Genomic DNA, 15,001 nt, shown 5'->3' with positions numbered 1-15,001 from the left:
CCGGAGGTGAGGTTGTCAGATTCTGGTGCCTCCTCCGGTTCTGGGGCTTTTATGCGCTGGACCCCCGAAGGTTAGGCCAATGGGCAGGACTTTCCTTGTTGGTGTTTACGTTGTTTTCCATAGTCACTGGGGGCAATCATAAACGAGGAAGTTGTTTCCTAAATGTTAGGAATCGTTACAAAATAAGTGTTTAATGTGTTTCCTATTTGAGAATAACAAATAGAAACATTTTCAGATTAAAGGAAATTTGTCACATCAGCAGCATCATTCTTGCTTCAATGATCATTGCATCCATCATGTGATCAAGTTCTGCTGGTCTGGGTAGGTCAGAGCAGTGTTCCCTCCCCAGCCTTGGTCCTTACATTATATTTGGTTTGGGAGTATCCCCAAGGTGAGGGGCATGATGCTGATATGCTCACTGGGACAGATTTAGTAGATCCCTGAGCCCAGGTTGGTTTCCCCACAGAAGCCTGATTCAAGACTCCCACAGGCATATCTGTCTCTTGTAACACTCTACCCCACTTGTGTACCCCAGTTCAAAGACTCTTGGGTGAGATGTCTGGCATCATCTCTTTCATATGGCAAGGTATAACCAAAGTAGGAAGGTAGAGGCAGCAGCAGTTCACTGGGACTAAGCCAGCATCAGTTAATGTACCTCCTCATGACCAGTAATTTTGATTTATCTTGGAACAAATGATTTCCCAGGATTTGCAGACTTCAGTTAAATAACTGGGTCAGTGGGCCAGCCAGGATGAGTTGGCGACTTTACTTCTAACCTTGTTAACCAGCAGAGTGTGTGGCCTCACCTCACTGATAGCACATTTTCAGTTAATATTTGTTGTTTATATTTCTTTTTTATTTGCTTTCATTTGATATGGGAATTGGATTACTTAAGGTGATACTTATTTTATCTTTTGGATCTAACATGTTTAAAAATTTTTAGGTATACCATTCATTTAAAAAGTGTGCAAGTTATTAATCCATCTTGATAGATTATCACAAAATGAACACACCCATATCAACATGACCAGAATAAGAAATAGAAATTAAATTCAGTCTCTCTAATTTATACTTCTTCACTTATCCCCAAAGGTGACTAATCACTGTGTTGACTTGTAACCGTATAGGTCAGTTTGGGCTTTTTAAAACCTTCATATATATGAAATAGTATAGAATTGGCTCCCTTTACATTATGATTGAGAGACCACCAATGTAATTATTTGTTGTTTATTCTTTGTCATTGCTGTTTCTTTCACTGAATGAATATGACATAATTAATTTTTTGACTTTCCTGTTGATAAACATGTAAGTTTTTTGAAGTTTGGGACTATTAAAAAATAGTGCTTCTATGAATGTTTCTTTGCAGGTTGTTTGGTAAACATATATAAACATATCTTTGGAATCCACCTAGGAGCAGATTGCAGATAGAATTGCTTGGTCAAAATATTTATCTCATTTCTGTTTCATGTGCATGTCAATCTTTTGATTTTTCTGGAAATTTTTCTTATTTCTTTCCCATTATGGATGGGCCAAGTTGAAGGCAGAAACCTTCTTTAAAAGACCACAATTGTTATATTTTCAAGTTTTACCACAAAACACATTGAATCCATTGTGCTTATTTTTAGTAGAGAGTAGTTTATTCTCCCTTCATTCTTCCTGTGATAATCTAGCATTTTGTCTGTGTTGTTTAACTCTATATCCCTGACGCAACATAAATTGTACTTCAAATTTACAAATTATAAGCCTACATGTTCTCATTCTCCCTCCCAAAGTCCATATATTATAGAGAAAGGATAACATTATGTGAAAACAATAGTCATTCATATGTCATTGACCATAACATTTTTCCCCTTGGCCTTTTTATGGCATTATATGTAAGCAAGTGCCAAGGTTAACCTCACTAGATAAGGTGTTGTCTAGAAATGCAGTGTTTTGTAGTGACCTACAGAACATGAACTGAGGATTCTAGAACTGCCTGGTAGACTACTGTGAATAGAGTCAAAAGGTTCAGAGAAACATATATGGTAGAATGGATTTATTTCATATCAGCCCACAAACTAATCATGTTCCCTGAGAGGTCCCAAAAGAGATTCCTTCACAGAAGCAGTAAAATATATGCATCATTGAAAAGGTCAGTGGTGGTAGTCATTTGTGGTCAGGATTGATGGTATAAACTGATGATGGGGAACTGGGAAATGGGGAATGACAGAGAGCAGAGTTGTGGTAGATATATTACTAAAATAGGAAGAAAGGTCAATCAGTGGTCCTTGACTCACAGAGATCTGACTAATAGACTATGGCTTCCTTAAGGGTGAGGTAATTATGCAGCCAACAAGAGTATTACCCTGACACCAGTATATACACTGGAAAAGGATCAAGGACAGGTGAATCAGAGGCTGCTGTTAGTGACTTCAATAGAAAATGATGACCTCCCATTCAGTTTCCAGACCCAAGTCAGTTCTCAGACTAAAGCCCTTCAATTGAAGGAGAGGGTTAGTCTTCTTGAGAAAGATACTGCAAGAATGAAGTGTGTGTGTGTGTGTGTGTGTGTGTGTGTGTGTGTGTGTAGCATTGTTTCCCCCCAGTCCTTCCACAATGGATTTATAATCATATGCCAGAGTAACTGTACACTTGGGAAAGGTGAGAACCCAGATATATCTAAAGGTGTTGGATTCAGAGTTTGAGCAGACACTGATACCAGGACTCCTTGTGTTAAAATGCATGCATATGGAGGCCAGGTAATAAATGGAGTTCTGATTCATGTCCATCTCATGTGGGTCTAATTAGTATTAAGGTCCACTTTATACTCATTTCCCTTCTACTTGAGTAGGTAGTGAGTGACAGAATCCTTCCATTGTGTATCATTTGTGTCCTCTGAGAATCAGACACTGAAACAGTGGTAAGAATGTAAGAAATTCACTGGGGAGTGATGCCTATGAAAGGTTTAAAAAGAATGGGGGAAATAAGGTGGATTAGACAGCAAAAACCTACAGACTGCCATGTAGATGTAACATCTTTCAAAAAAAAAGTACGAAAGAGGCAGCATTAGGCAAGGAGGATATAAGACTGCCATGCAGGTCTAACAAAACATTGGTCAACCCAATGGAGATATCCAGAGCAAAGATAGCCATTAACAAGTCTCATGTTGGGAAGAAAATGCTAGGCCCTAGTACCTTCATGGTGTGCAATTATCCAGGAGTTTACAGAAAGAACAGGGCCTTATCTGTAAAGCTGATGTAGATCCTGAAGTTGCTAACAGTTGGAAACTCAGCTACCTGCACTCTTTGCAGCAGAAGTACATCTCCAGACATGTGAAATGAAAACCATAATAGAAACAAAGGTGAAATAAGAGCCCCTAAAAATTCCTCGCTTCTTGATCAATGTATTAAAGAGAAGCAATAGCAATCCATGGAGTTTAGTGCTCCCTCAAAGACTTAAAGAATACAGGGATGGTAGCTCCCAGCACAACTGTATTTGATTGCCTGTCTGGCCCCTGCAAAAACCTAAAGGATCATGGTATATAATTATGGAATACCTTAAATTAAATCAATCATTAATAGCTATTTTTTTCTACAATAGTTCACCTTCTAACTTATGAGGATAAGGCCCCAATAATAGGGTTGATACTCTTTTAATAAGAGACAGAGACCAAAGCCCTCTCACTCTCTCCTTGCCATTTGAAGATACAGCCATAAAGCAGCCATCAGCAAACCAGGAAGAAGGTCCAACCAAACATGTAATCAGCCAGCACTTTGATCTTTGACTTATCAGCCTCCAGAACTGTGGCATATAAATATTACTGTGTGATCCAACCAGTCTATGGAAGTTCATTATAGCACCTGAAACTGACTGGCACAACTAATCGTGTATCTTTGATCTCAGTGTGCTCAAGCCAACTTCCAGTTGCCACATATACATCTCTGTGTCTAAGGGTTCTCTTCATGCAACAGCAGAAAATCATGCTGTCTGTGCATACAATGTTGAGAAAAACACAACCAATGATTCTGGAGAGTTGTCTATGAAGATTCCATCTCCATTTTCATCAGGTAGGGTAACTCTAAAATGTATATTTTATATCATTTCTGATAATTTTCACTCAGGTATAATCAGTTGCAAACAGTGATAGTAGATTCATGTGCACCCTTACTCACCCCATTTCTTCAATTCTCTGTTAGTGTGCAGTGCACATCCTAAACAAACTGTATTTTATTCTTTTTCTCAAAATATATTCTCTGAGGTTACAAACTATGACTTTAATTTACCTCTCTTGGTCTTAGTTTCTTCTTTTCTAAAATATTTAGAATATTTACACTTCCTTGAAAGTTTATTCAGAATTAAAGATAATGTACATAGAGCATTTAATACCTAACAAGTAGTAGACAACACACGTTGTGTCATTTCTTCATCCCATAACCTAAACACCTAGCTCTTAAGACCCATCAGTAGATACGTTTCACTTTTTCAGTCTTGCCAGAGCATCCCGGATACCTAGAACTCAAACATTGGCATGTGCCCTGGATATGAGGCTTCACAGCTCATCAGAGATCCCTCAACTGCTCCCAGGAGGTGACTCAGGGATTAAGTTACCTATTCTTCTTAGAGCCTCAATCAAGCCTCACATCCCTGTGTGCTGAGGCAGCACCATTAGTTCAGGACCAGAAATGCCAGCCTTCTATCACAACCCCTATGAATGTCCACATCATTTTCTCTTTATCCTTCTTCACATTCTTCTCACTTCCCTGGAACAGGCATCTTTTTCTCCCCTCAAATGCTTCACAGTTCCTTCACAAAATACCGGAGGTTGTTCTGTTCCCTTAGGTGGTTCAGAGCTCATGGATTACTCGAAGTCTACATCCCCAAGCATGACCTCTCAATCCCTGACGTCGTCCTTCCTTAATTGTTTTGGTAGCATTTTTTTAAATATGAAATTTATTGTCAAATTGGTTTCCATACAACACCCAGTGCTCATCCCAACAGGTGCCCTCCTCAGTACTCATCACCCACCCTCCCCTCCCTCCCACCCCCCATCAACCCTCAGATAGTTCTCAGTTTTTAAGAGTCTCTTATGGTTTGGCAGCATTTTGATCACAATGACAAATTGCTTTACCATTGGGGAGCAAAATATGTTTGGCATAAAATAACCTGATACCTTTTTACTCTGCCATTAGGTCCTGAGGACCAGGAAGTCATACAAGAATGTGATTTCCATGACCCAAACACAATTGTGCTCAGCTGTGTCTCTTTCTCGTGAGGACACTGGATGCTCACATGTATCTGATGCAGAGGAGTGCAGAGGGACTGGACAGCACCCAAGGAAACAAAAGGATCCTGTATTCACAAGAGCTCTAAAGGGCAGGTCCCGCTGCTCTGACACGTGGCTGCTATTGGATGATTTGTAGGGAACTGATGTCTACAACTGAGTGCTAGATGTCATCTGCATATATAGGAAAACAGTACTTTCGTGGTCAAAGAAGACACTCAGATGAACATCTTGCTAGTGCTTAGTCCCAGGGTTTTTCTAACTCATCTGGAGATATGAATGTAAGTGCACCTCAGCAAGGGCAAAAGACAGAGTCTGGGATCTTAGTCTGTCCATATCGCATATGACATTCAACTGTGAAATTTCATCACCTGAAAATGGAGATCATGATTTGTGGAGGACTGTATGAGGCTCTAATTAGACATTGCATGTGATATTCCACCTGTGTATAAATCCTTACATTGGGAACACTATACAAAAAAAAAAAAAAAGACAAGTGGCGCCTTGGTGGCTCAGTAAGTTGAACATCCAACTCTTGATTTAGGCTCAGGTCATGATCTCATGCTCAGCATGGACCCTACTTCGGATTCTCTTTCTCCCTCTCTCTGCCCCTCCCTCGGTCTCTCTCTCTCTCTCTATCAAAATAAATAAACGTTTAAAAAAAGACTTGAAAAAATAAAATAAATTTTAAAAATTAAAAAAAAGACATTATGAGATGACAAATGGATTTATTAAAAAATATACGTGAGGCACCTAGGGAGACATTCAAAGGGATCATGACAGGAAGAAAGCAGCATACAAGAACCATCAGTACACCGAGAAAGAAAACATATTAGTGCACACTTCCCATTTTTGCAAAAACTTAAGCGTCAGTTATGTGGATTTGTTTCTCCAAAGTACTTGGAGGGACAGGATAAAGATCTTGACTATAGAGTTAGGCAGAAATCATGGCTGTATGAGGATGTGTAAAGCTGGCATGTGAGCCTTAAAAACGAAGGAAGAAGATAATCAGGGAGAAGTGGTTGACTTTCATCAAGCTGATTCACAAGCTTGTAAACAGCAGATGAGTAACAGAAATGTTTGTGATTGCATGCTGGTTTTCAGCAATGTTTGACAGTGACTTTGTTTCCCAAACAAAAATCAGTGTTGTGACCAGATGGTGGTTCTTGGCGAGGCAATCAGCAGCAGGAGGGCTGGCAGCAGGATCCAGAGCCCTGGGCTAGGCACCCAGGCAGGCAGCAGCAGGTGGGGTGGTAGCAGGTTCTCGTGCAGTACACGGGGGTACAGCAAACTGGCTGGCAGCAGTGGGACCCACAGCAGTTTTGTCCACAGCCGCTGGACCCACAGCCGCTGGACCCACAACAGCTGGGCTGGCAGCAGGTGGTGTGACAGCAAGTTGGGCAGCAGCAAGGCTGGCAGCAGCTCGACCCACAGCCGCTAGACCCACCGCAGTTGTGTCCACAGCCGCTGGACCCACAGCAGCTGGACCCACAACAGCTGGGCTGGCAGCAGGTGGTCCGGCAGCAGGTGGTTTGACAGCAAGTTGGGCAGCAGCAAGGCTGGCAGCAGCTCGACCCACAGCCGCTAGACCCACCGCAGTTGTGTCCACAGCCGCTGGACCCACAGCAGCTGGGCTGGCAGCAGGTGGTCCGGCAGCAGGTGGTCCGGCAGCAGGTGGTGTGACAGCAAGTTGGGCGGCAGCAAGGCTGGCAGCAGCTGGACCCACAGCCGCTGGACCCACAGCAGCTGGGCTGGCAGCAGGTGGTCCGGCAGCAGGTGGTCCTGCAGCACGTAGGCTGGCAGCAAGAGGAACAGCACGAGTGGGTCATGGTGTCAGGGGTGGAGGGTGGGCAGGTCCTGTCCGGAGGTGAGGTTGTCAGATTCTGGTGCCTCCTCCGGTTCTGGGGCTTTTATGCGCTGGACCCCCAAAGTTTAGACCAATGGGCAGGACTTTCCTAGTTGGTGTTTACATTTTGTCCATAGTCACTGGGGGAATCATAAACGAGGAAGTTGTTTCCTAAATGTTAGGAATCATTACAAAATAAGTGTTTAATGTGTTTCCTACTTGAGAATAACTCATACAAACATTTTCAGATGAAAGGAAAATGATCACATGAGCAGCATTGTTCTTGCTTCAATGATCATCACATCATGTGATCTAGTTTCTGCTGGTCTGGGTAGGGTCAGAGCAGCTGTCCCTCCCCAGCTTTGGTCCTAGGTTATATGTGGATTAGGAGTATCCCTGAGGTGAGGGGCATGATGCTGATATGCTCACTGGGACAAATTTAGTAGATGTGTGAGCCCAGGCCTGTTTCCCCCCAAAAGCCTCGTTCAAGACTCCCACAGTCATATCTATCTCCTGTAACACCCTACCCCACTTGTATGCCAGTTCAATCAAAGACAATTGGGTAGCAGATATCTGGCCTCATCTTCTCCATATGGCAAGGCATAACCAAAGCAAGTGGGAAGAGGCATCAGCAGTACACTGGGACTTAGCAAACATCAGTTAGTGTACTTCCTATTGACCAGTAGTCCTGATTTACCTAGGCTTGAGTGTTTTCTCAGAATAAGGAAATTTCAGTGGTATAACTAAGGAAGTATAGGCATACTGGGGTGATTTGGTGACTCTAGTCCTAACCTTGTTAACTAGCCTGCACAGTGCCTTCACTGATGTAACAGATTACATCTTTATTTATGTCAGTTCTTTTTCTTTCTTCCTCCCTTTGTTCCTTCACTTGTTTGTTTGTTCCTTTCTTCCTTCCTTCCTTTCTTCCTTCCTTCTTCCTTCCTTCATTCCTCTCATATCTTCCTTTCTTTTGTTCTTTTGTTCTTGCTTATTTTTCTTTTCTTTCTTTCTTTCTTTCCTTCTTTCCTTCCCTCTTTCTTTCTTTCTCTTTCTTTCTTTCTTTCTTTCTTTCTTTCTTTCTTTCTTTCTTTCTTTCTTTCTTTCTTTCTTTCTTCTTTCTTTCTCTTTCCCTTTCTGTTCCTTCCTTCCTCCCTGGCTCCCTCTCTCCCTCCCTTCATCACTCTCTTTCCCTCCATTCCTTTCCTTCCTTCAAACTGTTATTTCCTTTCTCCAATTTTCCTTTTATACCTTTCATTCCTTCTTCCTTTTGTGTCTTTCTTCCTTTTCCTCTCTTTTCTTTTCTTTTCCTACCTCCTTCCTTTTCCTGTGTTTCCTCTTGATGCCTCCCTACTCCTGCTTCTGCCCTCCATCTTCTATTGTCTTATTGTTGTGTATCTTCAAGAAATTGCATCTGCCCACCAATAGAATTAGGAAAATATTGAAATGAGTGGTGAAAATGATAGATTGCCAAAGGTGTCTTGACTACACCAGGGCTATGTCTTGGATATTAGTATGTTTAGGATAATGTACCTACCATATCTGCACCTCTATGCCTAAGTGCTCTTTTCATGCACAGCAGAATGTCAGGCTGCCTGAGCATGCCACATGGAGAAAAACACTCCACCTGTGCTTCTGAAGAGTTGGTTTATAAAGACTCCTGCTCCCTCATTGCTGAAATAGGAGAATCTCAACGTGTGTGTGTGTGTGTGTGTGTGTGTGTGTGTGTGTGTGTGTGATTTCTGAGATATCTTTCAGGTTAAAGCTTTAGTTGCAAACTGTGATGCTGGTCTCAGAGTGCTTCTTCCCTGTGACACTTCGCTACATTCTGACCAGTGTGATGTGACCTCTCCAAAGAAACCACATTCCCAGACTCCTTTATTCAGGGTAGTTTCTGGGAGAAACCAAACTCTGACATTCCTTTACCACACTCAGTCTCAATTTCCTCACCTACACAATGGGAACCTTAATACCTACTTTGCAAATCCCTCCAAGAATTAAAGGGAATGCTCACAAAGGATTTAGTCAACATCCAGCAAATACGCGGAAACATGGGTCGTGTCAGGTTTTCATCTCATTTTGCCAACATCGCGCTCTTGAGAACCAGCAGTGGTAGGCACGTTTGGCCTTGGCAGTCTCTCCAGAGCATCCTGGGTACCTAGTCTCCAATGGTGGCATGTGTCCTGGATAGGGGCCTTCGAAGCTCATCAGAGGTCCCTCCACTGCTCCCAGGAAGTCACCCGGGGCCCTGTCTCCTACTCCTCTCAGAGCCTGAATCGGCCTCACAGCCCTGAGTGCTGAGTTGGCACCAGTAGTTCAGGACCAGAAGCAGCAGACTTCGTTCCTGACTCCTAGGAATGCCCACGTGGTTGTCTCTTTTTTCTTCCTCACATTCTCCTCACCCCCATGGAGCAGGCATCATTTTTTCCCCCTCGGTTGCTCACACTTCCTCCACAATATACCAGAGCTTATTCTGTTTCCTTAGATGGCTCAGAGCTCATGGATTACTCAAAGTCCTACATGCCCATTGCACGATCTCTCTGGCCCTGACACCATGCTTCATCAACTCTCTGGGCAGCATTTTGATCACGATGACAAACTGCCTTACAGGAGGGGAGAGACATAGGTTTGGCAGAAAATCACAAGATGCCATTTTACTATATACCATTAGGTCCTGGGGACAAGGAGGCCAAACAAGAATGTGATTTCCACGACCCAAACACAAGCGTGTTCAGCTGCCTCTGTTGCTCACGAGGACACTGCAGGCTCACCTGTATGTGAGGCAGAAGAGTGCTGAGGGCCTGGATGCCACGCAAGGCAACAGGAGCATCCTGGGTTCCCCAGGGCTCTAAAGGGCGGGTCCCGCTGTCCTCACATATGGCTGCTGTGGCTGAGCTGTACGACACTGATGTCTACAACTTAGTGCCAGTGATGGCCCGCCTGTCCAGGAGAATAACACTTCTGTGGTCAAAGAAGGCCTCGGATGGACATCTTGCTGGTGCTGAGACTAAGGGTGTTTGCCACCACGTCTGGAGATCTGAACGTAAGTGCGCTTCAGCAAGCGCCCGAACCACAGTCTTGGATCCGAGTGTGTCCATGTCAGCTGTGGGACATTCCACTGTGAAATCTCCTCAGCTGAAAATGCGCATAATGACTTGTGGAGGACTGTGTATGGCTCCACACGGACACTGCATGTGATGTAAAATGTACGTACAAATCCTTGCATTGGAAACAGGGTACAAAAACACAAAGACACTGGATTATCTGTTTTTTGGGTGTTGAGTTTGGTAAGTTCTTCATAGATTTTGGATACTAGCCCTTTATCCAATATGTCATTTGCAAATATCTTTTCCCATTCCATCGGTCGTCTTTCAGTTTTGTTGACTGTTCCCTTTGCGGTGCATACGGGTTTTATCTTGATGAGGTCCCAATAGTTCATTTTCGCTTTGAATTCACATGCCTTTGGAGATGCTTTGAATAAGAAATTGCTGTGGCTGAGGTTGAAGAGGTTGTTGCCTGTTTTCTCCTCTAGGGTTTTGATGGTTTCCGGTCTCATATTTAGGTCTTTCATCCATTTTGAGTTTGTTTTTGTGTATGGTAAAAGAAAGTGGTCTAGTTTCATTCTTTTGCATGTTGCTTTCCAGTTCTCCCAGCACCATTTGCCAAAGAGACTGTCTTTTTCCCATTGAATACTCTTCCCTGCTTCGTGAAAGATTAGTTGGCCATACATTTGTGGGTCCAATTCTTGATTCTCTATTCTGTTCCATTGGTCTGTGTGTCTGTTTTTGTGCCAATACCATAGTGTCTTGATGATTACAGCTTTGTAGTAGAAGCTAAAGTCTGGGATTGTGATGCCTCCCGCTTTGGTTTTCAGTATTTCTTTTCAGTATTACTTTGGCTCTTCAGGGTCTTTTGTGGTTCCATACAAATTGTAGGACTGTTTCTTCTAGCTTTGAGAAGAGTGCTGGTGCAATTTTGTTTGGGATTGCATTGAATGTATAGAATGCTTTGAGTAGTATTGACATTTTAACAATATTTATTCTTCCAACCCATGAGCATGGAATGCTTTTCCGTTTCTTTGCATCTTCTTCAATTTCCTTCATAAGCTTTCTCTAGTTTTCAGCATACAGATCTTTTACCTCTTTGGTTAGGTTTATTCCTAGGGATTTTATCGTTCTTGGTGCAGTTGTAAGTGGGATCAGTTTCTTTATTTCTCTTTCTGTTGCTTCAATATTGGTGTCTAAAAATTCAATGGATTTCTGTACATTGATTTTGTACCCTGCAACTTTGCTGAATTCATGTATCAGTTCTAGGGGGTCTTCTTTTGGAGTCTTTTGGGTTGTCCATGTAGAGTACCATGTCGTCTGCAAAAAGGGAAAGTTTGACTTCCTCTTTGCCAATTTTCATGCCTTTTATTTCATTTTTGCTGTCCAATTGCTAATGCTAGGGCTTCTAACACTATGTTAAACAACAGTGGTTAGAGTGGACATGCCTGTCGTGTTCCTGCTCTCACGGGGAACACTCTCAGTTTTTCCCCATGGAGGATGATATTAGCTGTGGGCTTTTCATATATGGCTTTTATGATGTTTCAAGGATGCTCTTGACACAATGGACAGAAGACACAAATAGACACTTTTCCAAAGAAGACATCCAGATGGCCAACAGACACATGAAAAGATGCTCAGCATCACCCCTCATAAGGCAAATACACATCAACATTTTTTTTTTTTTTTTTGGGACAGAGAGAGACAGAGCATGAACGGGGGAGGGGCAGAGAGAGAGGGAGACACAGAATCGGAAACAGGCTCCAGGCTCCGAGCCATCGGCCCAGAGCCTGACGCGGGGCTCGAACTCACAGACCGCGAGATCGTGACCTGGCTGAAGTCGGACGCTTAACCGACTGCGCCACCCAGGCGCCCCAGGCAAATACACATCAAACCACACTGAGATACCACCCCACACCAGTCAGAGTGGCTAAAGTGAACAAATCAGGAAACTACACATGCTGGCAAGGGAGTGGAGAAACGGAACCCTCTTGCACTGTTGGTGGAAATGCAAAGTGGGGCAGCCGCTCTGGAAAACTGTGGAGGTTCCTCAAAAACTTAAACATAGAACTACCCTATGACCCAGCAGTAACACTTCTAGGAATTTACCCGAGGGATACAGGAGTGCTGATGCTGGGGGCACATGACCCCAATGTTTCTAGCAACGCTTTCAACAATAGCCAAAATATGGAAAGAGCCTACATGTCCATCAACTGATGAATGGATAAAGAAGATGTGATTTATATATACAATGGAATACCACTTGGCAATGAGAAGAATGAAATCTGGCCATTTGCAGCAACATGAATGCAACTGGATGCATTACGCTGAGTGAAATCAGTCAGTCAAAGAAGGACAGATCTCCTACATTATCACTCATATGTGGATCTTGAGAAACTGAACAGAAGTCCGTGGGGGAAGGCAAGGGCAAAAACAATAGTTACAAACAGAGAGAGAGGGAGGCAAACCACAAGAGACTCTGAAATACAGAGAACAAACTGAGGATGGATGGCAGGGGTGTGGGAGAGGGGAAAATGGGTGATGGGCATTGAGGATGGCCCTTGTTGGGATGACCACTGGGTGTTGTATGTTAGCCAATTGGAAAATAAACTATATTAAAATAATAAAATAAAATAAAATAAAAAACAAAGACAATAGGTGATTCCAAATGATAGAGAATTTATTAAGAGATACAGGTGAGACTCCCCGCGTCTAGGGAGACATTGAAAGGGAACATGACAGGCAGCAAGAGGCGTACAAGCTTCACGAGTACACCGAGAAAGAAAACATACCCGTGTGGGCTTTCAGCAGTTTCCACGAGTTATAGGTCATTCCTGAGGAGGTGTTTCGCTGACGTATTTAGAGGGACAGGATAAAGTTCTTGACTACGGAGAGCAAACAGAGATCCTAACTCTGTATCAGGTTGGGGGAAGCTGGCACATGAGCCAGAGGAAGGAAAGAAGAAGCGAATCAGGGAGAAGCGGTCCACACTTCATCAGGCTGATTCACAAGATGGTAGACAGGCGGACGAATAACCGAGATGTTGGGGATTGCGGGCTGGCTTTCCGCAACGCGTGGCAGTGACCGATTCCCAAGTGGCAAGTCCGATGGTGGTTCTTGGCGAGGCAATCAGCAGCAGGAAGGCTGGCAGCAGGATCCAGAGCCCTGGGCTAGGCACCCAGGCAGGCAGCAGCAGGTGGGGTGGTAGCAGGTTCTCGTGCAGTACACGGGGGTACAGCAAACTGGCTGGCAGCAGTGGGACCCACAGCAGTTTTGTCCACAGCCGCTGGACCCACAACAGCTGGGCTGGCAGCAGGTGGTGTGACAGCAAGTTGGGCAGCAGCAAGGCTGGCAGCAGCTCGACCCACAGCCGCTAGACCCACCGCAGTTGTGTCCACAGCCGCTGGACCCACAGCAGCTGGACCCACAACAGCTGGGCTGGCAGCAGGTGGTCCTGCAGCATGTGGTTTGACAGCAAGTTGGGTGGCAGCAAGGCTGGCAGCAGCTTGACCCACAGCCGCTAGACCCACCGCCGTTGTGTCCACAGCCACTGGACCCACAGCAGCTGGGCTGGCAGCAGGTGGTCCGGCAGCAGGTGGTCCGGCAGCAGGTGGTGTGACAACAAGTTGGACAGCAGCAAGGCTGGCAGCAGCTGGACCCACAGCCGCTGGACCCACAGCTGCTGGGCTGGCAGCAGGTGGTCCGGCAGCAGGTGGTCCTGCAGCACGTAGGCTGGCAGCAAGAGGAGCAGCACGAGTGGGTCATGGTGTCAGGGGTGGAGGGTGGGCAGGTCTTGTCCAGAGGTGAGGTTGTCAGATTCTGGTGCCTCCTCCGTTTCTGGGGCTTTTATGAGCTGGACCCCCGAAGTTTAGACCAATGGGAAGGACTTTCCTTGTTGGTGTTTACATTGTTTTCCATAGTCACTGGGGGCAATCATAAATGAGGAAGTTGTTTCCTAAATGTTAGGAATCGTTACAAATAAGTGTTTAATGGTTTCCTATTTGAGAATAACTCGCAGAAACATTTTCAGGTGAAAGGGAGGTGGTCACAACAGCAGCATCATTCTCACTTCAATGACCATTGCATCATGTGATCTAGTTCCTGCTAGTTAGGGTTAGAGCATGGTCCCTCCCCAGCTTTTATCTTTAGGTTGTATGTGGATTGGGAGTGTCCTTGAGGTGATGGGCATGATGCTGGTATGTTCACAGGGACAAATTTAGTAGCTGCATGAGCCCAGGTCTGTTTCCCCACAAAAACCTGATTCAAGACTCCCACAGGCAAATCTGTCTCCCATAGCACCCTACTCAACTTGTATCCCAGTTCAACCAAAGTCTCTTGGGTAAAGGATGTCTGGCATCATCTCTTCCATGTGGCAAGACAGAACCAAAGCAGGTGGGTAGATGCAGCAGCACTACACTGGGACTAAGCAAGCATCAGTAAGTGTGAGTCCTTTTTGACCAGTACTCCTAATTTACCTAGATTTAATGCTTTCACAGGATATGGGACTTTCAGGTGTTATAAGTAGGGCAGTATGGGCAAACCAGGGTGAATTGGTGACTGAGTCCTTACCTTGTTAGCTAACCTTGTCAGTGTCTTCACGTAGCTGATTACACTTTTATATACATTTGCTCTCTTTCCTTCCTTCCTTCTTTCCTTCCTTCTTTCTCTTTCTCTTTCTCTTTCTCTTTCTCTTTCTCTTTCTCTTTCTCTTTCTCTTTCTCTTTCTCTTTCCCTTCCCTTCCCTTCCCTTCCCTTCCCTTCCTCCTCCTCTCCTCTCCTCTCCTCTCCTCTGTTCTGAAGTTTCTTTCCTTTTCTTTTTCCTTTTCCTTTTCTTTTTTCTTTTCTGTCTCCTTC

General features: G+C 44.2%; 2 protein-coding genes across 2 annotated transcripts; both read right to left on the bottom strand.

The window, feature by feature from the left end:
- Positions 1 to 5,968: 5,968 nt before the first annotated feature.
- LOC131498470 (keratin-associated protein 9-9-like) lies at positions 5,969 to 7,121 on the bottom strand. Its single transcript, XM_058705779.1, has one exon. The coding sequence runs from the start codon at positions 7,087 to 7,089 to the stop codon at positions 6,439 to 6,441; it is 651 nt and encodes a 216-aa protein (XP_058561762.1). The 5' UTR covers positions 7,090 to 7,121; the 3' UTR covers positions 5,969 to 6,438.
- A 5,829-nt stretch (positions 7,122 to 12,950) lies between these two features.
- On the bottom strand, positions 12,951 to 13,947 carry LOC131498471 (keratin-associated protein 9-2-like). Its single transcript, XM_058705780.1, has one exon. The coding sequence runs from the start codon at positions 13,910 to 13,912 to the stop codon at positions 13,277 to 13,279; it is 636 nt and encodes a 211-aa protein (XP_058561763.1). The 5' UTR covers positions 13,913 to 13,947; the 3' UTR covers positions 12,951 to 13,276.
- Between the last annotated feature and the right edge of the window lie 1,054 nt (positions 13,948 to 15,001).

Source organism: Neofelis nebulosa, chromosome 16 (assembly GCF_028018385.1).
Source record: "Neofelis nebulosa isolate mNeoNeb1 chromosome 16, mNeoNeb1.pri, whole genome shotgun sequence".
NCBI lineage: Eukaryota > Metazoa > Chordata > Mammalia > Carnivora > Felidae > Neofelis > Neofelis nebulosa.
Note: the sequence above shows the minus strand (reverse complement) of the source record. Positions and strands in the feature narration are given on the sequence as shown.